Source organism: Peromyscus maniculatus, chromosome 7 (genome assembly GCF_049852395.1).
Source record: "Peromyscus maniculatus bairdii isolate BWxNUB_F1_BW_parent chromosome 7, HU_Pman_BW_mat_3.1, whole genome shotgun sequence".
Classification (NCBI taxonomy): Eukaryota; Metazoa; Chordata; class Mammalia; order Rodentia; family Cricetidae; genus Peromyscus; species Peromyscus maniculatus.
The window spans coordinates 118,801,275-118,826,334 of NC_134858.1; the positions used below are offsets into that span (position 1 = coordinate 118,801,275).

General features: G+C 50.6%; 1 protein-coding gene across 10 annotated transcripts in view; it reads right to left on the reverse strand.

Moving 5' to 3' along the window:
• Positions 1–25,060, reverse strand: part of Ulk4 (unc-51 like kinase 4) — a 307,398-nt gene continuing 282,338 nt past the window's right edge. For all 10 annotated transcript variants that reach the window (XM_076577412.1, XM_076577414.1, XM_076577409.1 and 7 more), the window contains 2 exons: positions 1,955–2,040; positions 1–170 (listed from right to left, as the gene is read on the reverse strand). In XM_076577412.1, coding sequence (XP_076433527.1) covers positions 107–170; positions 1,955–2,040 — 150 coding nt within the window. In that variant the 3' untranslated portion in view covers positions 1–106. The remainder of the gene's footprint in view (positions 171–1,954; positions 2,041–25,060) is intronic.

The window sequence follows — 25,060 nt, forward strand, 5'->3', positions numbered from 1 at the left end:
TTGTGGCCCAGCGATTTTATTAGCTCCACTTGAGGCTGGTGGAAAGGAGGAATGTGTGGGATGTGACCTCACAGTGCAACTGACGGGAGCCCCTGGGTGGCCTTGTCTAGTGCCCAACAGCTTGGAGGAGTTCTAGGGCCAAGGAAGCCACGGCGCTATCGACAGGCGAGCTGTGGAAGAGCAAAGAGGTGATGTTGAACAGGCACATGTGGGTCAAAGGCCCCTTTAACAGGGGGGGCCTCTTGAGCTCACCTACCTGAAAGACCAGCTGCTTCTCAGAAAAGCCCACATTGAGAGCCTCCGTGCCACAGTCCCAGCTGATCCAGTGCCTCTCAGCTGTGCACACCTCAGGCCCTGGGCACCACCTGCCAGACTGGACAGACAGCCAGCCTGCCCCCCGAGCCCAAGCTTCTCCACACCCACTCTGCCCTCCCTGCTCTGCACTGGTAGCTCTTGGCCACCGTGGGCCTTGTCCACCAGGAACTGTGGGACGATGCTTAGGAATAGCAAGTGGACAATTAGGAACTTAAAAGAAACTGTTCGGGTTGAGACAATGTAAACCAGGCTGTGAGCAAAGAGAAGCACGACACTCCGGACAGCCCCTTGAAGAGAACGATTAGGCGGGGGTGGCTCTCAGGCAAGGAAACAGAGCTGTTAGCAAATAAACGAGTGGGTGGGGTCCCGCTGAAAGCTGCAGGCCGTGGACAGGCTGCCACCGGAGGCAGTGCCCTGCATTCCTGCTCTGTGCATCAAAGGCCCTGAGGGGGGTGGAATGTCTTTGAACTTGGCCTGCCTCTGGCAGGGCCCAGGCCAGTCCTGTGGGGCCACGCTGCCCACCAACGCCCCAGAGGGGCTGGCATGGATGGAAGGTCAGCCTCCCAGGAGGGATAGATCTACACAAAGCAGTGCCACCCACCCACTTACCCAGTCCTTGCAGGTGGGGACATCTGAACTAACCCAGACAGACATGGCCACACTGCCTGTATCCGGGTGTGGGCGGAGAGGGCACAAGCCTTGAACACTAAGCCTCCTTTGGACTCATTTGATCCAAATTGAAGTCCAGCACAAAAATAAGCTACCTTTAGTCTCTTGGGCAAACAGCCTCAGCAGGTGTGAAGGCCCAGATGGCTGGCAGGAAGGAGGAAGGACCTCCTGGTTTACGGGTCCGGCCACCCTGAGCACTGAGTGGTGTTCCTGGCCTGTACCTCACACAGTGGGTCCCAGCAGATGAGGAGGGCCCCACCATCCAAGCCAGCTTCTCTAACCTGTCAGGACTGCAGTGTGAGCTGCTGGATGGCATCACCCTTGCAGGGCTTCAGCCAGTTTCCTTCAAGGGGATCCCAAGTCCCAGACACTATTTCTGAAACAACCACAGGAAATGCCAGATACCTTTGAAGGTTGGTCTCCCCTTAGGAGGTGGTTCATCCCCAGGGTAGGGAATGCAGGGACCAGAGCTATCTCCCTGGGCTCTGGTCACTGCCTTATCCTGGCCAGGCTGCAGCACTGAACTGATGGGTGGAACTGTAAACCATAGCCCTGCTTTCTAGATTGGGTTCCTGTCACTCTTGGCTATCAGTCCAGCAAGTGCCTTCCTCTTGGGATACCATGCCTGTCTTCAGTGTATGTGACCTACTCCTTGGCTGATAGGCCAACCCTTAGTCAGTGGGCCTCACTCCCCAGATAGTCTCAATAAACTGCCCAGTGAGACCTAGGAGGCAGGGCAGCCCCACACTGCCACTGCTGGGTGTGGCTCTAAAGATGGGCTGAGGAAGGCAGCCTGGTGCTTCGGCCCTGGTCAGGGCCGAGACTGCTGCTGACTGCCACGCTCTCCCGCCAGCAGGCTGGCGTGTGTTCTGACAGTGGGGAAGGTGGTGGCCCTTGATAACAGGAGGACATGGGGACAGAAGTGGTTGAGAGTGTTTGCCGACCTGGGCAGTCACTTGACGCCGCATACCTGTGAGCTGGAGCCAGGTGTTCCAGGGCCCGCAGGAGGCTGCCAGTGTTCTTGAGGCTTTCCAGGTGCTTCTCATTGGAGGTGAGCTGCGAGGGGAGGAGAAGACAGCAGTCAGCTGCTCCCTCCCTGACTGTCCCTGCTGGGTGAATCACACATGCCCCATAGCGTGCAAGGTCAGCATACTGCCCGTGTTCTAGGTAACATCATCAGGTTCGTGATCAAGACGGCCTTGCTCCCATCTCCATGGAGCTGACGCTGGCTGGCCTCAGGTCAGCCCCACTGCTCAAGAATTCCATGTTTTCCCACTTGATCATAGCGACTAAGGCAGGGTTAGCATCCCTCATTCTCAGGAAGAAATCGAATGAACAGTTAGGTCTGAACATAGGTGTGCCAGGAACAAGCTGTCAGTTCAACTGCCATTGACTGATTCCTGCAAAGACCTGAGACTTACAGGAACTGCACACAGACAGCTGTCTGAAAATGGCAGCTGTCGGGCCGTTCCCTCCTCTTCCCCAGCCCCTCACAGGGGCATGCAGACACGGTGCACACACAGGGATGCATGCAGAGGCGCTACTTCTGGGAAATCACCCCACAAACTGCAGCGAGATGACTGCTTAGGAGGCACAAATGGGAACTTAACTACAGGGACAATTAAGTGGCCAAGGGAATGGACCACGGTAACACCCATAGTTGCTCCATGAGCACAGGCATAAAGAAAGCTGAAGGTGGACTGGATCCGGCCCAGACACGAGAAGTCACCTTGGTCAGAGGAACTGCTTTCTGCTGTGTGCAGCCATCACTGAAGAGATAACTGATCCATGCACTGAGAACAAGAGCCTGGATGCTCCAATCTAAATGTGACATCTTTGTCGGTGCCCACCTTCATCTCCAAACACACACTAAAGGTTCAGGGAGGAGGAGGGCTGGGAAGAGCTGTCATCTGGACATAGGGCCTCTTGTGCTGGGGGTTGGCAGGTGACAGCTGCTGGGGGAGGGAGAAGCATTCTGTGTCCCCACTGGTCAGTTTCCCATGACCCAGTGGATGATCTGCACATGGGCAGCACTAACTGGACCTAATGGGTTTTTAAAAGGACAGAGTTGGGCAGGGGACGTGTTGGGGGATGTGGGAGAAGCTGGAGGGAAGTGGGAGAAATACCACCATTTTTAAAGCAAGCTAAAAGAATTCATTGAAATCTGAGATTTGAGGCACTCCTGAACTTGAATAGCAGTTGCTGTCTTGTAAGGACAGTACATTAAATGTTGCAGCTATGGAACGTTCCAGAGCTGCTGGGTGAGATAGAGAACCGACATGCCACCCATTCTGTCTCCCTGAGCGTAGCTGCCAAGCCCGAGCAGGGTGTGGCCAGCTCAAGCGGGCTGTCCAGTCACGAGCAGCAGGCCAGGATGGGGAGACGGCCGTACATGGCTGAGCTGTGCTGCACCTGCTTTGCTGGGCGTGGCCACTTTGAACTCCACAAGCCTCATCTCCAGAAGTTCACGGAAGTGGACAGAGCTCCAGGAGATTCTCACCAGAGACATGGGAAGGGGAGATTGCTCAAGCTCCCAGGGTGTACGGGTTCCACTCCTTAGCTTCCTTTCTGGTGTGTCCTAAGCGGCAGGCGATCCTGTGGCCCCTCAGTGGCTGTAAGAGCAGCTGGTAACTGGAGTCTGCACTCGAAACCTTCCTCTGCTCTAACAACACTGGGTTCTGATGTGACAGAAAGTGAAAGACCCCAGGGTGATACTCATCTGGGAGAGGCCCGGGAAGGCAAGCCCACAGCACCGTGGACAGATGCCTGAGCTCCCTTTACCCCACCTGACTGCAGACATGGGATGATCCGGCACAGCATCCCAGACCTCCTTACATGCCAGCCTGAGCGCTGGGGCAGGGACACACCAGATACAGTCACACGGCACTTGGGAACCTTTTGGCCCAGGTCTAAAGCAGGAGTCTCAACTTGTGGTTGAATCTACAGAGCAATTTCTGCTGCCAAAACAAAAATAGTATTGCCAGTGGGTTTCCAACCATACACAACTGCATAACATGACATTTTAAATGACCAAGATGCAATTTGAAATTAGCATGCAAGCATTTAGGAAAATCTAAACTTGCTTTGGAGTAAATAATCATGGCTGGGCATGGTGGATACACCTTTTATGCCAGCACTTGGAAGGCAGAAGCAGGCGAAACTCTTGAGTTCAGGCCAGCCTGGGCTGTGTAGCAAGTTCCAAGGCTAGCCAGAGCTCTGTGGCGAGACACTGTCTCAAACAAAGAAGACACAGTGGTGAAACAGGGTTACTGTGACACAAGCCTTCAGCTCATCTGACTAAGTCTGAACTGGCAACCACTTAACACTCTAGAAACAGGTAAGATGGAAGGAGGAGACAAATGGTAGCAGAGAACGGGTTCCCACCACACACACACACACACACACACACACACACACACAAACACACACACACACCACATATACACACACACAAACACACATACACATACACACACATCACACACACACACACACACCACACCACACACACACACACACCACACACACACATACCACACACACACACACCACACACACACACACACCACACACACACCACACACACACACACGTACCACACACACACGTCCCACACACACACACACCACACATACACACACACACACACACATTTTAGCACTAAAGGAAAGAGCCAACCAACACGCCCGCACAGGACTGGCTCAGGAGTAAAATGGGATGTCAGTGACGACGTGAGCAGAGACCCATCAGTTCTTCAAACAGAAAAGAGGTGTTCATGTGAGCAGGATTGGAGATGGAGCAGTGAAGAGTCTGTGCTGCTGGAGCTGCAGAATAGGAGGATGGAGAAAGAGTGTGTGAAAACAGCTGTAGATGTCCCAGCTGTGGCAAAAACAGAGGTGATACCCACCTTGACAATCCCCCATTTCACACCCAGGTATCCCATAACCCAGCCAGGCATGTGGCACAGGCCTGTAGCACACCACTTATGAGGTACAGAGTTCAAGGTTAGCCTAGGCTACCTCAGGCCCTTTTTCAAAACAAGCAGGTTTGTGTTCATGGGTGCTGGTGCCTGCAGAGATGGCCCTTGGTCTCCTGGAACTGGCATTTCAGGTGGCTGTTGAGCCGTCCACCATAGGTGCTGTGAACTGGACGCCAGTCCTCTGGAAGAGTATGGAGAGCTCTTAACTGCTGAGCCATCTCTCCAACCTCCTGTGAAAGTATTCTATGATCCCGGTCTACCACTGAAGCTAGCAGAGACACGGGAAAGGGCAGAAGACATCCACTGAGACACAACGTGACACATGTTGTAGTAGACTAAAGAAAGCCGGACAGGAGAACAGCACCTCGAGTCAACAATCAAATAAGAAGGACCCCACAGAGCAGACAACTTACACACAGCAAGAGAGTTTCTAAAAGAGGTTTAAAATGGCCCAGCAACATACCACACCGCCAGCCTCCAAACTGTTTAACCAAATTATGATGGGAATCCCGGGAAGAATTTCTTCAGACATAGATAACTAACTGGAAAGGAACCTTGGGGGAACAATAGTTTGAAGAGCCATGCTGCCCGGTTTTAAGATCCCCTCGGGCTGGAGTGACCTTGCAATAGTAAGGAGGGGGTGGGTGAAGAAGTCAAGGACACTTAGGTGTGAGTTGTGGTTCCTTGGTCCCCAGGAGTGGTCTCTCCAGCCACAGCAGGGTGTGGAGCGGAGCCTGAGGACAAGCCTTTTGGAGAAGAGGTTTGTTCTCTTTTGACTGTCTTTCTCAATACTTCAGTTTCACCAAAACCCAAACTGAGTCTCTCACAGTCACTCACTTTTGGAGCTGGGTCTGTTCTGTGCAAACAGACCTGGAAAAACATGTTGCCCTTCTGGATGGGAGGTGAGCTGGCACTTGTTCACTGGGAGGCTGACAAAGACTTTGGGAAGAGCCCTTCAGAGGGAGCTAATGGAGATGCCCGGCTATGAGCACTCCTACCCAGAGGCATTCAGTATTCACAACGTCACATGGCAGGAGCCCATTTCTCAGCTTATTTTCAACTTGAGCCATCAGGCAGGTCCAGCATGCCAGTCAGGACTTCACATTGGTAAGGTGACTGGTAGCATTTGGTACCATCACATCAAAACAGAAACAAAAATTCCACTGAATACACTAAGCTCACCCATTCATTAGAGTTGGGGAATTTGAGCTCAGTATTAGATCAGTTTTATCCAGTTTCATTTCTGTGGCTGTGATAAAACTGACAAAAAGCAGTTCTGGGGAGAAGGGGGGATATTTCAGCTTACAATTCAAGGCTACAGTCCATCACTGTGGTGAAGGCAGGGCAGGAACTTCAAACATCAAGTCATATCGCATCCACGGTCAAGAGCAGAAAAAAAAAAAAAGGATGCATGCTTGCTTGCTTGCTTGGCAGCCAGTGCCTGGCTCAAGGTACCTGTTCCTAAACAATGGAGAATGCCCTGGTTAGGAAATGGTACTGCCAGAGTGGGCGGGGTTTCCCACATCAGCTGACTTAATTAAGACAATTCCCACAGACAAGCTCACAGGTCAAGCAAATGTAGGCAGTCCTTCACTGAGACTCTCCGAGGTGACTCTAGGTGGTGTCAAGTTGACAACTAAAATTAACCAAGAGTTCAGAAGTAATTCTGGAGCTGTGTGTGTGTGTGTGTGTGTGTGTGAACATGCATATACATATATGTTTATGTGTATGTACATACACACATATACATAGGTATACATACACAGTCTATAAACACATAAAACCTGGAAACATGCTTTGGCTGACTCCTCAGCCTTCCACTATGGCTCACTGAGGCAGCATCCATCAAGCCAGTATGCACAAACCACTTGACATAACCCAGTGTTGGTGAGACATCGCTGTCCTATAGAGTGACCCTCAGGTTCCAGTCTCACAACTGCCGGCTAGTGTCTGTACAGACTACCCTTCAGGAGATTCTGCTTCTCTGATCTAGACTCCAACTTCCCACCACAGCAGCCCAGCATGAGAAACCATTCTAGGCATTCAGTAATGGCAGGACCTTGAAGATGGCCAGGCTTTTCCGCACGCAGCCAAGGCTGTGAGAGCAGAGGACTGATTTGCCGGTCAGAGACAGATCCAAGCCTGTGTATCAGAATGGATTATGCTGCCCATCTTCACAGGCCTCAGGAATTTGTGTCCATAAACATGATTCCTTCATGAAGCCCTCACGAAGGTTGAGAGCAAACTGCTCCCACCCAGCCTTGTGTGTGTGTGTGTGTGTGTGTGTGTGTGTGTGTGTGTGTGTGTGTACACATGCATGCACACCTGCTGTAACAGTCTCGTGTGGACAGGCCCTTGCCTAGTGTTTGTTTATGATTGCTAATATCTTTGGGGATCTTGTGTGACAAAAACAAAGGCAAGGCACTTGAGCATCTCTGACAGGCCCGGGCAGTGCTGACAGGCAGGACGCGCTGACAGGCAGGACGCACCGGGCAGCCCACGTGTTCCTAGCACTTGTTCCAGATGCATGCATCACACGAGGAGGATTATTTTTAATTCTGTGGCTTCAGATCTCACAGGTACAAGCAAAAACAAGCAGGTAACTATGACAACTCTACTTCACAGAGTTAAATTTCAAAAACAAATCTCTCCATTCAGCCCTCACACGGGCCTCTTTACATATCCTTTGTCTTCTCGGCTGCATTTTCGGGTTTCTTCAAAGCCATTTCTCTAGACTGCTTCCTTCTGCCGTCTCATGCCAGGCCAGATCTGAGGAGAGCCAGCTGGTGTGATGGCATGGACCAGTCCTGCTCCTGCCCCCCATCATGTGTCATGGGGTACATGGACCAGTTCCTCTCCTGCCCCCCATCATATGTTGTGGGGTCCATTCTGGATCTTTCCAGAAGCTTCTCTCTCTGACAGCTGCTAAGATCTCACCTTGTGTTCACCCACACTGCTGGGTGAAGGCTCTTGAGTTCTTCCGAATCCCTGGGTGCTGACTGAGCGCATCCCAGATGGATGGATGGAGAATTTTCACAGTCTTCAGCAGCTAACCTGCATCGGAGGTAGTGTGTGTGGGGGGGGGTTTCCACAGTCCCTGGAGAGTTTTATCTTCCTCGCCAAGGCATGTTGGGCCCCTAAACAAGGGGATGTGCTGAAAGAAGTCCAGAGATGTCTCAAAGGCAAATCGACTGTCTTAGTCAGTGTTCTGTTGCTATGAAGAGACCTCATGACCACAGTGACTCTTAGAAAGAACATTTAATTGAGGCTGACTTACAGTTTCAGAGGTTCAGTCCATTATCATTATGGCAGGAAGCATGGTGGCACAGGCAGACATGGTGCTGGAGAAGTAACTGGGAGTTCTTCATCCAGATCCACAGGTAGCAGGGAGAGAGCGAGAGCCACTGGCTTGAGCATTTGAAAGAAACCTCAAAGCCCATCCCCAGTGACACATTTCCTCCAACAAGGCCACGCCTCCTAACGCCACTCCCCAGGCATTCAAGTACAGGAGCCTATGGATCCGTTCTTATTCACCCCCACAACCTGACCAGTGAGTGAGCAGACAGGAGAATGAACAGGCAGGTCTCAGGAGGAATATAAACAACCAGTACACACTGGGAACAGTCTGCACACCTCAGCCAGCAGAGATACGAAGTCAGACTGCACTGAAATTCCATCTTACCCCAACCAGAATGTCAAGCATCAAGAAAACAAGCAAGGGTTCAGTAGTCAAGAGCGCTGGCTGCCTTTCCAGAGGATCCAGGTTCGATTCTCAGCCCACACAGCAGTTCAAAACCATCTGTAACTCCAGTTCCAGGGGATCTGGTGCCCACTTCTGGCCTTTTTGGGGACTGCACATACATGGTCCATATATATACATATAGGCAAAACACCCATATACATAAATTAAAATTAAAAAAAAAGAAAACAAAAAGGTGTGGAAAGAGGAATCTTTAGCTCTGTTAGTGGGAATGTAAACTGGAACCGCCATTGTGGGAATTAGTGCAGAGTTCCTCATGAACCTGAAATGAAAATCACCACATGACCCACAAACCACCCCAGGTGCAGCACCCACCGGCGTCCTAGTCAGCACGCCACAGAGAACGTGCGTGGCCACGGTTACTGCTGCCGTTCACAGCAGCAGGAAATGGACCAGCGCAGACGGCCGAGAGGAAGAGGGAGTGGTGTCCTCTGCAGAGAATGTCGGGTGAAGCTAGTTGGCCTCAGAAAGACAACTGTGGTGCTTCTTTTTCTCCCTCGTGTGAGATCTGACATGGGCAGAGCGGGGTCATGAGAGGGGGAGGGTTAAGAGGTCCGTGGACTTCAAGACAGCAGCTGCTGGCACTGGGGTCAAAGGGGACACAGCGCACAGCCCGTCCCCACACATCCTTCCAGCTGTGGGAAGGGATCCAGATGTGGGAAGGGATCATGCAGAGGGGTGCAGGTGGCAGGCCAGGAGAGCCGGCCTCAGCTAGGCACTGGTGCTGGTGGCCTTCACTCCTCTTCAGCCTGCCCTTCCCCCTCCTGGCCTGTCCGCGCCTCGGCCTAACTGGTCACCTCTCTTCCCTCACACCTACACTGAACCTGCCCAGCCAGAGGCCACGGTGGCGAGATGAGGGTTTCAGTGTTTTCCTTTCTCACCCCATAAGACACAATTATTTTCTAGATGAAATTTATCCATAGTTGCTTCCTCTCGCACGTGAGTCCCGCCAGCTCTCTCGGCTCCCCGCAGGGCAGGTAAAAATGCCCTATTGCTTAGAAACTCTTCATAATTACATCCATTTCCAGCCACTGAATCCGGTATGTTGAATGTAAGAGAGCTGGTTAGGGAAACCTTTTAGGCCTGATTGAACTAACGACCTACAACAGCCAGCCCAAACATAAGTGAGGAAGAAACAGGTTTAATTGGCAAGACATGGGAGATGTGAACCTCTTGTGGGATTAGGCATGAACTAGAGCCTACCCAGACACAGTTCTAGTGAAGTGTACCGTCAGGGTGCACATTTGCCAAGAGACCTAAAGTAAGCACTTAGAAACAGAAGCGGGCGTCTCCAAGGCAACAGCAGGTGGCAGGGGATGTGGCTGCAGTGGTTCCTCGCTAGAGAGAACATTCCAGGTAGTAGCCATCATGTGACCTGGCAAGTGTGAGGCCTGGGTCAGAAGCAGCGAGGTGCCACTGAGTAGACGCTATACGCTCGAGCTGTGGTGTCACAGCAAGCTGGCCTACGGCAGGGAAGGTACTGACACTATGCTCAGTCAGGGGGATATGTGTGAATGTGTGTGTGTATATGTCCGTCTACTTGTTTGTGCATGTGTGCATGTGTGTATATGTATGTAATGTGTGTATGCACATGTATGTATACGTGTGTGCGCATGTATATGTGGGGAGGGCAAGAGGGAGGAGACTTGGAGGGGAGAGTGACATGACTGCCATCTTCTGCCACTTCTCTGGACTCACCTGTGGAGGGAGGAAAGCTAAGTGGAGCTATGTCAGGTTGACAGGCTAAGATAACGTCACAGCCTCCCTCACCTCTTTTACAAAGGGAACATGTGGTGATATATTGTGTACTCCGATAAAATTTGCCTGAAGATCAGAGAGACAAAGGAACAAGCCCTGCCATGTCTTACCTCTAGGACTCCTCAGCCTGAAAAGCTTTCCTCAGCTGAAAGACTTCTAGTTCCTGTCTCACGCCTTATATACCTTTCTCCACCCAGACATTAAAGGCGTGTGTGCTTCCCAAGTACTGGGATTAAAGGTGTGTGCCACCACTGCCTGGCTCTGTTTCTCTCCTAGACTGCATCAGTCTCATGTAGCCCAGTGTGGCCTTGAACTCACAGAGGTCCAGATGGATCTCTGCCTCCCAAGTGATAGGATTAAGGGTGTGTGTGCCACCACTGTCTGGCCTCTATGTCTAATCTAGTGGCTGGCTCTGTCCTCTGATCCTCAGGCAAGCTTTATTAGAGTACACAATATATCACCACATTTCTCCTTTTTTGTCTAAAATAACAAAAGAAGGTTATAACTAACATATACAATAAGTACAATAAGTATATACAATATATACAGTCAAGAATCACATTAACAATGCCCAGTCTATTAATATTTGACACATTCAGAGAAAATACTACATTATTTATCCTATTTTGGTGAGTCTAAAATGTTGTACCTAATTCATGTTCTATCCTAACTTGTATTATCAACCTAAAACTGTCTTTTGATATCTTACAAACTTATACACTTTACACCTCTTTAGTAAGTTTCTTTTCTGAATTTGCTAACAAGGAAAACTATATCTAGTCTTTAACTCCCTCAGAGACCTGAGAAGGAAATACTATTTACTGAGTAACCAGGAAGTGTAAACAAGCGACTTCCAAAAAAGGTGAGAAATGACAGAAACAGCTGACTGCCTGGACAGTCACCCAAGGTTCCTCTGCAACATTGGAGCATCCATCTTCGGCCTACAGGCTTAGCATATCTGACAGACTTTTCTGTAAGCAGGATTTTCTGAATGACTGTCCTACTTTGTCTTGGCAAAGTTCAGCAGTCCTTTCTTTTGTGTCCTGCTTGTCCATTTGGACAGCATACTGTCAACTGTTGAGGCAAAGGCATTTCTTGCCCAGTGGCTAACTTGCCACAAAGAAAGTAAACTGCACATGGAGTTTCTTCAGTACCCATCATCTTCTCTGAAATAGATTGGTGCTGACAGGAGCAGACATGTCTCATTGTCAAAAAAAAATCTGTTATTAAAACATCTTAAATGCCATATTCTATAGATTTCTGAAGTGTTTGAAGATGACCTGTCAGCTAAAATATATCTCTGTTTGACCCTGAAAACATACCTAACATGACTACAAGTTTGATTGTAATGACTAACTGCTACCTTTCATTTCTTTATATCCTAATTGGTTGGTAATAATAACATTCAAGTACTAGAAAATTGCATTACATTGTTAAATGAGTTGTATAGGTACAATACCTTGAACAAGATTAAAATATATGTACAGTATTTTCTAACAAAATTAATCTCAAATTTGTATCGATATACACAATTTGTATACAAATGAGATTGACTCAGTCTAGGAGAGAAACAGAGCCAGGCAGTGGTGGCACACACCTTTAATCCCAGTACTTGGGAAGCACACATGCCTTTAATGGCTGGGCGGAGAAAGATATATAAGGCGTGAGGAGACAGGAACTAAAGTCTTCTGGCTGAGGAAAGCTTTTCAGTTCTAGAGGTAAGAGGTAGCTTGTTCCTTTGTCTCTCTGATCTTCAGGCAATTTTTTAAAAAGATTTTTTAAAATTTATTTATTTATTTATTTATTATGTATACACCATGTATGACTGCAGGCCAGAAGAGGGCACCAGATCTCATTACAGATGGTTGTGAGCCACCATGTGGTTGCTGGGAATTGAACTCAGGACCTCCGGAAAAACAGTCCGTGCTCTTCACCTCTGAGCTTCAGGCAAATCTCATCAGAGTACACAATATATCGCCACAGAAGACATTAAGCAGTGTTGGCCACTTTAACGGTTCTGTGCTGGTCAGCCACTGCTCATGAGGGGAAAATCTGTACAAAGTCTTCTACCCCAGTCACAGTGTGAGTCCCCACAAGCATCTGCAGCAAGTATGGAGACTCCAAGCTCAAGGCTCCAGTGACTCCTCCAGTCCAAGGCCCTCAGTGTATCAGAATGGGCAGGAAGGGCACACCACATGTGAGGTGAGCACATGTGAACAGCTCTTCAGGGATCTTCAGGAGTCCTGCAGATGTCAACCGGACTGAGATCAGAGTGCCTCTGTGCAGATATGGGATGTGGTCTGGTTGGATGAACTCACCAAACATCTTACAGCTCTTTCTCTTGTGGGGTTAAATATCTAAACAGTCCTTGGGTAGGGGAAAGAAACCTGACTCCTTTGCCGTCTATAAGCCAGAACACTCCATTTCCATGAGAACTGAAGTAGCTCTGTACTCTGCAGATGAGGCCAGGGTAGGCCATGGAGCATGCACTTGAAGATTGGAAGTGTGGAGCACAGAGGGCATCAGCTAACTGACCATCTTCATAATATTCTCAATAGACTCACTACATGGACATTTCGGTAGGTGATCACTTCTTAATACGTCACAAAATTGTTACGCCAGTGAGTCATGAACCTTCTGAGCCACCTTACAATGGGTGACAGGATAGAGGGAATGACCAGCTGTGGCGTTTGCTCCTAATTTGAGCAGAAACACCTTTGCTACAGGAGTGCATGACACCCACAGGTAAGGAAGGGGGACAGAGGGGACAGTATAGGGTGGCCTGGTCCCCAAACTTCTTTGAGGAGTCTACGTGCACAAAACTCTCTTGGGATTTTAATGCAAAACAGGAGGTCTTGGGGTCAGAGGGACAGGAGAGGAGGCCACAGTGGCCAAGCTGGTGGCTGAGGCCATGTCCTGCCCTCCTCAGTGTGCGCCAGGCCAGAGTCTCTACTAAGGGAGGCTGGTGAGGTGCTGCTCCAGGCCAGTGGGCAGGTACACAGCCAAGGAAGCCGGAGGCAGAGATGCATGGGCCCAGGGAGTGCCTGCCTGCTTCCTGGGTGCAGTGGCAGGCAGGCAGGCAGGCACCTCCTTGAGGCTCGTCCTCATTTAGGGGACCTGCTCAGAAACCAGCTGGAGACTTGGGCAGGCACCAAAAAAGGAGCCTGGGAAGGCACCCAAGCCCACAGTGACTCAGGTCCTCTTCAGCCTTCCTCTGTCCTCCAGACTTCACCTTGAACGTCTTTCTCTGAGGGGCACTGAAATTCTTTCCCATTATCAAAACTGGGAGGAAAATAAAACAAAAAGGAAAACTGGAATCAAAGTATATTTTGGCTTCATGATTAAAGTCGTCAGGCATCTTTTAGTCAGAATTTAAGCCTGGCCCTGAGTGCTGGATCGCAGGAATTCCCACACGCCTGTGATTTTGGTCACGGGTCTTGATCAAATGCTGACGGCCTCTTTAGAAGCATCTGAAGGATCACCCCAGTGAGCAGCCCTATTGGCTTACCCTCCCTCCCTCCGCCAGGACCACACTCTGAGGACTTTCTTTGGCGGTGCCTTGAGGGAGGCTGTCTGCAGGACAGCCGGCACATGGCTGAGGGAGATAAGGAACTATGTGGGTGGAGGTGGGGTGGGGCCTGGGAAACCCCAAGCTGACCCACGGGAAAGGACTTGCTGGCCAAGGGTTAAAGTGGCCTCCACATGTGTGTTATTAACTAAAGCAAAGCCCAGCGCCTCTGGGCCTCTCGGCCTCCTCGATGATAGGCAGAGGCTGAGCTGACCTTTGGCCTTTGGCTGCTGGGTCCTCAAGGGGACCTGGCTGAAGGGAAGTGTCGGGGAGAGGTGAGAGTACTGATGTTACTAAGGTTAAAGGTCAGCCTTCTTGAGAGCCTCAGAATGGAATCCAAAAGAAAAGCCTCCAGGTTCTGTCCACACCCCCATCCCCAGTCCAAATGCAAAAGCTTTCTGAGGGGCTCCCTCCAAAGAAGGAGGGAAGAAATAGAGAAGGAGAGGAGAGAAGAGGGACACAGTCCTCTTCTCCCGCACGCACGCTGCCACCCTCCCCACAGCCTTTCACCCCGGGTGCTGCACACTGTGCACACACCAAAACCACACTGTACCCAATCATCATGCACAAACCAGAAATAAGGCCACTCTGGTGCCCACCCACAGAGAAGCACCAAGGCCATGCCCACAGAGTGGGGGTAGCTGCTCTTCTAATCTCACTCCATTTTGTGTGGCCAGGAGAGAGGGAGGGAGAGAAGGAAGGAAGGCAGGGAGGGAGGGAGGGAGGGAGGGAGGGAGGGAGGGAGGGAGGGAGGGAGGGAGGGAGGGAGGGAGAGACACAGTTAATGACTACAAAGGCGTTTTTTAGGCTTATAGAAACGTGGTGACTCTTCTTCTGAAGCAGGGACTCAGTGGATGGTAAAAAGCCCTAACACTCCACAGCATGTCCACCTTAGATCTTCACTTGATAAAATCAGCCTGTGCCAACGGACAGCACAGCCTCCTTTGGAGAACACGTCAGTGGACACAGTCTGGGGAGTTTCCACCTGGGCTATCACTGGTCTTGATCTGCTATAGCAGAGAGGCACTGGTGCCTCGTGTGCAGAAAGCCCCGCCACCCCTCTGGAGCATCCCTCTGACGCCCCCAGAAAGTGCAGCCCTACATCTCCAGTTGCAGAGCCAGCCAGGGAGCTGAGCCTCATGCACAGCATAAACAGGCCAGCCTGGGGCCCTTCCTACACTCCTGACCCAAGCAGCCCAGGAGACACTTTCCAGCCTTAGCAGACGGCCCTCAGTTACAGTCACAGCTCTTTTCCTCTTACAGCCTACTTGGGTGAAATTGTCTGAAATTGGCCCTGTGTGCGTTTCAGAATGTGTCAGGATCCCAGTCAAAAACCCAAGTGGGCCGAGCAGCACTTTTTTTTTTTAGTGCTGGGACCAAAGCCAGGGTTTCGTATGCTCTAGAGGTACCAGGTCCCCAGGGACTTCTTGGTTTTGGGGTTTAGGGTACAGTCCTGCAGGGAGGCAGCCCCGCCCACTTGTGTTAGTCTCGACTATCCTTTCTATTTGAGCATGAAAATGAATAAAAGCCACAGACTGATGAGGAGCTGGCCTGCCACTCAGGCTGTCCCCCTATAAAACACCCTTGAGACAGATTTCTGAGCATTCTGTGTCTCATTTTGATTAGCCTATAACTGTTCAAACTCACTAATTTTCCTCTTGCGATGTCTAATTTGCAGCCAACCTTATCCTGTGTATTTTTCATTTCAGACACTATAGACACTGATTTCTCATTTTAAAAGTATCTTCAGTGGCTTCAGACTGCACATGCGCAGGGTGCTAACTTGTCTGCCCAGTTTGAAGGATGAGTCGGCTCTGGATTGGTTTTCCTCCTCGCCACACCCCTAACGGATGACTTGTGTTATGTGTTTGGAGTGCAGCTGACTGTGATTCTCTGAGGTCTTGCTTCTCCGCATTGCTAGGGCTCTGTCCAGGGCTAACATTTTGCTGTGTGTTCTACTTGACACCGGTATGTTTTCCGGGTACTACAATACCGACCTGGCCCTGGGTGAGCACTCCAACACAGTTCCCTGGGAATCCTTCCCGCACAGGTGCTCATGAGTTCTGGTCAATACCCAGTGGGGCACAGAGACCCCAGGCTTCCTGTCCTGAGCTGTGTCCTGGGATGCAGCTGCCCTGGCCTCCCTCTCCCCTCCGCCCTGTGCGTTCCGCTCAGGGACTCTGCTGCAGTCCATGCCAGTTTTCCACAAGCCATGGCTACAGATGCTCCCGGTGTATTCAGGTCCTTTGCCTGCTTGCATGCCACCTCTTAGGGACCACTAACTGTCACTGCCAGTGTCTAGTGTCATATTAATTCCTCTTCCACCCACCCATTCCTCCTTTTAACTGCTTTTAACAGGAGGGTAAATCTGATCTGTATAACTCCATGTTGACCGGAAGCAGAAATCCTAATATTAATTTATAACAGTCTACCTCCCCAAGCCCACCTAATGTCTCCCCTGTTTCTGGCCACAGGAGTTTCCAGTTCTTTGGTTTGTGAGCACTTCTCAGCTTATGGTATATTTTAATGTTACCCAGAAACACAGGCAGACAACACACCACAACTCCGTCACAGTGGCTGTGTTCTTCCAGGGATAAAGATTAATTAACTTCCCTAAAACCCTAAGGACTGACTCTTGAAAACTGGAGGCATCCTCAGAATCCCAATTTAAATTATTCATGAGATCTTTGCCACCAACAAATCCAAATTAATGTCAAGCCTTGGCCTAGAACCCACGGCTATAACAACAGTGGCCCAGAATAAAAATGTCCATGGATCCAAGTGATTAGTTTTCATGGATTGCCAGGATTTCTAATGAGCACTGTGGTCCTTTCCACCCTAGGAAGCTGGGTTCCAGTTTGGTACTGCTCTGGTTCTCTGGGTCTCACATGTATTGGATGTAGGAGCCTGGAGCTTCTATTTGTGTGATGGCAAAGATGAGAACAGTTTATATGACAAGCTGCTGCCGCCGCCTCAGCTACACAACTTAGATACCCCGACTCAGGGTTTTGCCTGCTAGGAAGTCTGGGTAAGATTACATGAATTTTTAGTAGGCTATGGTTGCTCCCTGGGCCACCCTTCAACCTGGCTCAGAGGCCTGTGGTCCAGGGGAGCCAGAGCAGAGAAGTGGGTTATCCTAGCAGAGAGAGTACAGAGGGAGAGGGAGAGAGAGGTAGGAGGGAGAGAGAGAGACAGAACGAATGAATGAATGAATGAATGAATGAATGAGTGAGTGAGTTCCTTGTAGTCCACAGCGTGTGGCGCATACCCTGGAAAGGCTCCTTATTATTCTCTATAAAGACCAAGAGGACAGTGATAGAGCAGGGTGAGTGGTGAGGGGTCCCCTGGACTCTGGGGGCATCTGGGTCATGATCACAAGCAGAGGAGAGCAGATGTCCTGCACTCAAATCCCCCACCAGTTTTCAAGGGTGACTTATGGCACCTGCTTAGGGATTCTGTGGCAACGTTTGCACATGGATTTTGCTTTAGAAAGTGTTTGTCTTACCTGACATGCCACTCAGGCAATTCCGAGGCAAGCCATTAAGAGCAGAGAAACAAAACATTAGATCAAAAGATCAAACTTTAAAGGACGCCCACGGGATCAAAGTCCCTGCTCATCCCTGGCTGCAGGAGTGTCTGGCAGAGCAGAAAGTATGTCTTTTGAGAAATACCCTTTTCAAAGAAAGATGAGAAGCCACCCTGAAGGATGGCTGAAGGCTAGGGAGAAAGCTTCCGGAAACTTGTCCTGGCAAGTGCAGGCGTGGGTCAGAAGTTAGGGAACATGGTCAGACTCTTTCCTCACACTTCAAGGGGCCAAGGTGACAACAAATGCTGCCACGCCCCTCAACTAAGACTGGCCCAGCTCCCGCTTCCCGAGGAGCAGGTGGCTCAGACACAGTCCTGACACAAAGGAAAGGGTCAGCGCCCTCTCCAGGGTCAGGTTCTAGACAGTGAACTGTATGACAGGGAGACACCTGCTGATCCGCATGGGCCTGGCTTGGTGGTACCTCGGAAGAGAGGGTGTGCTGGAGATGCCCTGGACACAGGCCCTGCCACACGGCTGGCCTCGGGCAGTGGTCTCTCCGACCAGGTTTTCTTGCTTTCACAGTTGCCTGGTGGTTCTAGGTGGACATCAGCCTTGTGACCCACACCCAGCTTAACCAGCGACTCCCTTCCCGGAGCATCAGGAGTTCAGATTTAGTTCCCTTTGGAGGAAGCTCTTTGCTTCAAACTGGCCTATGGCTGCTGTTGCTTCCGTGGTCATCTCTTGCTGTTGCGTCTTTCATCTGGCTCAGGGTTATGTGAGTCAGAGGATGACAGTGGGTGGTCACAAGTGACCGAAGTGGGAAAGGTCAAGACGAGCTGGTCCGAGGGCTGACCTCGGAGCTCAGCTGCTCTTCTTCAAAATCAGACAGACAGAAACCCAACACCATAAAATCAAATTCTACCCAGAAACAGCCAGTGTGAACAGAACCAAGGGCTGGCAGGACAGCTACAATGACTGTCACAAAGGTCTCCTTCCTGCACAAAGGGATGACAGAAATCTGTGAGCATGAGGTCAGCTCAACAAAACGGAAACATCCAGAGAACAGGACAGGCTGGAGGCTGTTCATGTCTTAGTCTCACTATTGACAGAAACTTGAGAAGTTGACTTAAAGCTAGAATCCTGTCAGAATCCTGAGAGAACATCCTTGCTGGGGCCTTGCTTTGATGGGCATGTTGACAGGCCTTACTGAATGAGGGACTCTTTCCATCGTCAGAGATAAATTCCTACGATGTCCTATAGGTTGATGAGGATACACTATGGCCTGTGAAGGTCCTCCGGACATCACTACCTTGTATCCCCGTGAGACCCTGTGAGGTGGGTGTTCTTGGGTCTTTGCTTTTCAGAAGTGGGGTGAGTAAGGCCACAAAGCCCCATGAATGAGCCTGGTAGCTGAGTGTGAGCAAGGCTGGATTTTTAGATCTACCCAGACTGGGACTCCGAGGCTACGAACCTGCTGTCAGCTTAAGTAGGGCCCCCCAAGTCCATCTAGGAGCAGACAGGGAGGAGGAAGCAGGGAACACCACGCATGGGTCAAGATAGGGAGGATGCTTCTCTAGGGCCCAGGAGCACCCAAGGGTACAGCCACAGCCACGGTGCTGGAGAAGGGGGGCTGGGGAAGGAAACGGGGGACACGGCTTCCTGTTGAGAACACAGGCTATCTCCCTTCTACTCCGTGCTCCTGCATTCCTACATGAAGCCTCCTCACCCTGCTTCTTGCTTTCTCTCTGCAAGACTCCCCCATAACAGTGGCAGGTATAGGAGTCAGATGTCTCCTGGTGGTGGGATGCTGCACTGTGCATGTGAACTTCTCACTGAGCCTGGCAGAGGGAAGGGTGCAGAAGGCTTTCAAAGATGCCCCAGTAATCCTGAACCTCAGAGAGCTGGCAGCAACCGATGGAGCTGAGAGTTGAAACACACACACACATACACACACACACACACACACACACACACACACACACACACACGTACGCACGCGCACGCACACACTCACACACATACACAGTACACATATACACACACACACATACACACACACTACACACCCCCATACACTATACACATACACACTACACATATACACACACTACACACATGCACACACTACACACATGCACACACTACACACATACACTACACACACATATACATACACACACACTACGTACACACACACATGCACACACACACACCATACACACACACACACACACACACACACACACACACACACACACACACACCCAGCAGGCAGGACCTGGGTTGCATGAAGGCTGAGCAAGCACAAGATTTAGGGACTTTTTTTCTTCTAACAAGCAGGAAGAAATAATTTGTTTAATTTGGTAGAAGGAAGAAAAACAGGACTCAGGGCAGACAGAGGGATACGGTTTCCTGCTGGCTAGAGAACTGAGGTGATGTGAGGGTGCAAACTTCCCCTGTTACACCCCTAGGGTATGGACTTCAGCTGTGAATGGAACAGGATGCTTATCTTTATATTGATTTTTCTTGGTCCAAAATTCAGAAATAAAATCAGATCAAACAGGACCTCCAAGGGGTGAAATTTGGTTCTGACTTTGATCTGCAGAGAGCCAGGGCCAATGAGGGTAGCCTCGGTTCTCCTTTTGCCCCAGGGCACGGACACTCTAGGGCACCTTAGCTCATTTGATGTTGCTAAAACAGAACACAGGACAGAGGTGAGTTACAGAGAACCAAGATTTGTGTCTCTCTGGAATCGGAAGCTCCAAGGCCAAGGTCCTGCCACAGTGCAACAGCCTTTCTGCTGTCATTGAGGGTGAAAGATGGAAGGGATGAGGAAAACAGAGAGGGAGGGAGAAGAGAGGGAGGGAGAAGAGAGGGAGGGAGGGCAAGGGGGAGGAAGGGAGGGCCGGGGGGAGGGAGGGAGAGGAGGGAGGGAGGCAGGAACGCTTCGCCAGGCATCAGGAGCCCTCTCCGTGGCAACAGTTCCAGGCCCTTCCCAAGGACAGAGTCTTCATGACCCCACCACACTCAAAGGTTCCAGCCCCTAACACCGTTGCATTGAGGATTAAATATCTTCTGATCTCTGGGGACAAGGCCCAAGCCTCGCCTCCTCCTAGGATGGTGTTCTTACTTTCCAGAGTCCTTGGGTACAGGTGAGCGAGCAACAGTCACCCTGAGGCACTCAAGGGGAAGCCACATTGAGTCACCAATGTTTACTCCTGTGAGTCTTATTTACCAAGGTTACACACAGGGACGTGTGAGGACAGGGTACACATGTCTGTTTTCTTAAGCTTGGCTAAAAAGCCTTTTGGACCTTGATCCCGTGAGCCTGTGTAAATACAGTCAGAGGATTGAATGTCTTCGGAGTTAACTTTCAAGCTGCCAGTGACTGAGGCGGGTGAGAAATGAGTTATGGGGAACACAGTGACTTCTTTGATGAGAACTGTTAACTTTTAGTATGAGTCTGGTGTCTGCCCAGCAGGCCGTGGATAGCACCTGACTGTAAAATCCAGCTACTGCCTCCTTTCCTTCCAAACACAATTTTGTCCAAGTATTCCTCTCCACACAGCTTGTCCCAGAGAAAAGGAGCCCCAAAGTAGTACCTGGGCAGCCTGAGCTAACCCTGACAGATTGATTTCTAGAACAGCACCTAGGCCTGAGGTCAGCAGGGCCTCGGCAGGAGTGGATGAAGGCCTCAGGAGAAGGTTTCCTTCTTTAAGGTTTCCTTATGTCTCAGAGAACCCTCAAAAGGCAGGTACACCCTCTGGTGGGGCTCTCTGTGCTGGGGTATATGCTCGATCTGTCTCCACCAACCTGACATGGAGGATCTAGTTCCTGCTGATAATGCAAGTGATTACTAATACAGGGCCCTTGGAATACTGTGAGGAGCCTCAGCTCCCAGAGCCCTATGGGCCCAACACTTGGTACTTAGGGAAAAAGTGTGTCTAGTGTACTTGTGGAGCACTTGGGGCTGTATCCAGAGAAGAACACCTCTTTGAATGGCCAGGGTGCCCGGCTAGCACAGACTGGTCAAAGACAGTGAGCCACAGGGTCCCACCGTGTTCTGGTTCCCAGGGGAGTAGGTCCCTCCACACAGAGCTCCTCATCTGCTTGTGTCACAGTGCCGGGGGTGGGCAGCAGAAGCGGGTGTCCACTCCCAGACACCTCATTTATTTTTCTGTTTAAAACCTTTTAGATAACCTGTTGGTTTGGTCAGGGCATCATAAACTGCATACCTAGTGTGGCCCTAATTTGGTAATAACACGTCATTGTCTGAGCGCTCTGACTCCTCAGTTATGGCCAGCGCTTGCCAGGCTCACTGCGGCAGGTGTTAGTTGAGGGGCCACAGGACAGCAGCGGGACTAGAGTAACCTCCAAGGGCAATTCCACACGCTCCAAGTTTTCTCTTAGATTTTACAATCATGACTTCTCCATAGTCATCATAAACACAGCTCTGAGTTCACCATGCTGGAGTCGCCTGAACATACGTTATGCTGAGAAGGTGGAGGTTAAGGCGGTTCTTACAGTGAGAGCCTCGAGTTCCTCCCCTCAGGCATCTGTCCAGGCTCAGATGCCACACAGGGGGGGGTCTCGAGGCATTTCCACCTAACTTCTCCTCAGTGCAAGAAACTCAGCTCAGGGCTCAAAGGGGCAGAGGAAGCCTTAGGAGGCGTGAGCCGGCCTGGGGCCTGCATCCCATTACACCAGAAGATGTGATAGGGTAAGATGGTGGCAGCTGGCTCTGGAAGGCTTGCTGTGTATGGGGTTTTACATCTACACCCACGATCCTGGAGCAGGCAGGTTCAGAAAGCACTACCATTTACACACAGGCAAACAATACAGAGGTGAGTCACTTCAACCCAGCTGTCAAGTCAAGGAGCTGGGAAGCCAACACTCCCAGGCTGGTTCCAGAGCCCAGGCCAGTGCTAGGCTGGGCCTACTGCCTGTCCGTATGTTTATAATGAGTCTGTTGACATCTGCAAAATAACTCACCGAGACCTTTACTAAATTGCTTTGAATCTGAAGAGCTGATGACTGGAACAGTGGTGCTCTAAGGGGCTGATGCCATCAAGCGAGCAATAGCAAGGGTGTGGGGTGTCAGGAACTGTGGTTCCTTGCTGCTGGAAATACAAAAATGAGCAGCTGCTTTGGAAGATTCTTCGAGCGTTTCTTATGAACTAAGTCAATGCTTCCAATGTGCTCCCGGGACCACACTCTGGGTAGTTACCCAGAGGAGTGGAAACAGATTCACACAGAAACCTGCTCACAGAAGCTTACAGCAAATTGATAAAATCTGGAAGCAACCAAACCCAGCACCTTCCAGAAGGCAAAAGGATGAGTAATGTGTGGTGCATCCAGATGAGGAATATTGGTCCATGTTGACAGAAATGAGCGCCGAGCAATGACAAGACATGGAGGAAATGTCAGCGCAATGTTACGAGGGACAGGAGTCAACCCGAAAGGGGTCCATAGTGTTTATACTAACTCTGTGACACTGTAGAGAAAGAGGAACCAACTACTGGGCAGTAAAAATGATCATGGGCTGGCAAGGTCCGGGGACAAGAAAGGGACAACACAGTAGGACAGGACAGACGTCCGGGGCAGTGAGGCTCTGCATTACACCAACTGACGTGTGCCACTGCACATTTGTCCAACCCACAGGATGCCCCACATTAAGTGTGAACCCCAGTGTGAACTGTGGACTACATGGTGTCAGAGAGGTTCATCAGCTATAAACAACCTCCAGGCCAAGGGTTACAGGCCCAAGTAAGCCGCCAAGATGTTCAGAGCTGGAATCAAGAAGTCGCAGAGAGGGCCATGTTCTTCCCCAGACTGGGAGGCCACACGTGGACGGGTGTTGAAAAATCTCTGCACCTTCCTTTGAATGTTGCCATGAATAGAAAATGGATCTAAAAATGGTCTCTTGTAAAAATGGAAGAGGAGCCACACAACTCAGTGGGAAGAAAAGGCCCCAGCAGGGTGCGGACGGCAGTCGGAACGGAACCTCCTGGGGCTCTGCACCTCCAGTTACAAGGGTGGGTGTTGGGCATCAGCTTGGTGGACACTCAGTGCATAGACCCCGGACCTGGTAAAACAGAGCTGGGCTTCCTCGCTGAGGCTGAGAAGAAGGAAGCTCTGTCTACCACCAGGGGTGGGTGAGTGAGGCAGGAGGCTGCTGGCTCTCAGTGCTGTGTGCTACGTGCCTGCATGCTTGTGTGAGTCGTGTGTGTGTGTGTGTGTGTGTGTGTGTGTGTGTGTGTGTGTGTGTGAATGTGACTGTGTGTGCGTGTGACTGTGTGTGTGTGACTCTGTGTGTGTGTGACTCTGTTGTGTGTGTGTGAGACTGTGTGTGTGTGTGACTCTGTATTGTGTATGTGTGACTCTGTATTGTGTATGTGTGACTCTGTGTGTGTGACTCTGTGTGTGTGTGACTCTGTGTGTGTGAGACTCTGTGTTGTGTGTGTGTCTGTGTGTGTGACTGTGTTGTGTGTGTGTGACTCTGTGTGTGTGACTGTGTGTGTGTGACTCTGTGTTGTGTGTGTGACTGTGTGTGTGACTCTGTGTGTGTGAGACTCTGTGTTGTGTGTGTGTCTGTGTGTGTGACTGTGTTGTGTGTGTGTGACTCTGTGTGTGTGACTGTGTGTGTGTGACTCTGTGTTGTGTGTGTGACTGTGTGTGTGACTCTGTGTGTGTGACTCTGTGTGTGTGTGTGACTGTGTGTGTGTGACTCTGTGTGTGTGTGACTCTGTGTTGTGTGTGTGTGACTCTGTGTGTGTGTGACTGTGTGTGTGTGACTCTGTGTTGTGTGTGTGTGACTGTGTGACTCTGTGTGACTGTGTGTGTGACTCTGTGTGTGTGACTGTGTTGTGCGTGTGACTCTGTGTTGTGTGTGTGACTGTGTGTGGCTGTGTTGTGTGTGTGTGACTCTGTGTTGTGTGTGTGACTCTGTGTTGTGTGTGTATAACTCTGTGTTGTGTGTGTGACTGTGTGTGTGTGTGACTGTGTGTGTGTGTGTGACTGTGTGTGTGTGTGACTGTGTGTGGCTGTGTTGTGTGTGTGTGACTCTGTGTTGTGTGTGTGTGACTCTGTGTTGTGTGTGTGTGACTCTGTGTTGTGTGTGTGTGACTCTGTGTGTGTGTGACTGTGTGTGTGATTCCTGAGACACCAGAGGTCTTTGGAAGGGGCTCTCTGATGACTAAGGGCCAGAGGAAGCAGCTAAGGCTCCCTGGGAGTGGTCTGCACAGGCCTCAGGGTGAGGGAATACTAGACTAAGAATAAGCAGAATGGATAAATGCAGTGGGGGTGGGAGGGAGTGAATACAGAAGCCGAGTGAGGACAAGAGGGTGGGAGCGCCGGGAAGAACCACGTGAGCAAACGTGCGGGGCCATCGCCTTGGCCTTCATCCCGCCTCGGCCTTCATCCCGCCTCGGCCTTCATCCCGCCTCGGCCTTCATCCCGCCTCGGCCTTCATCCTGCCTCGGTCTT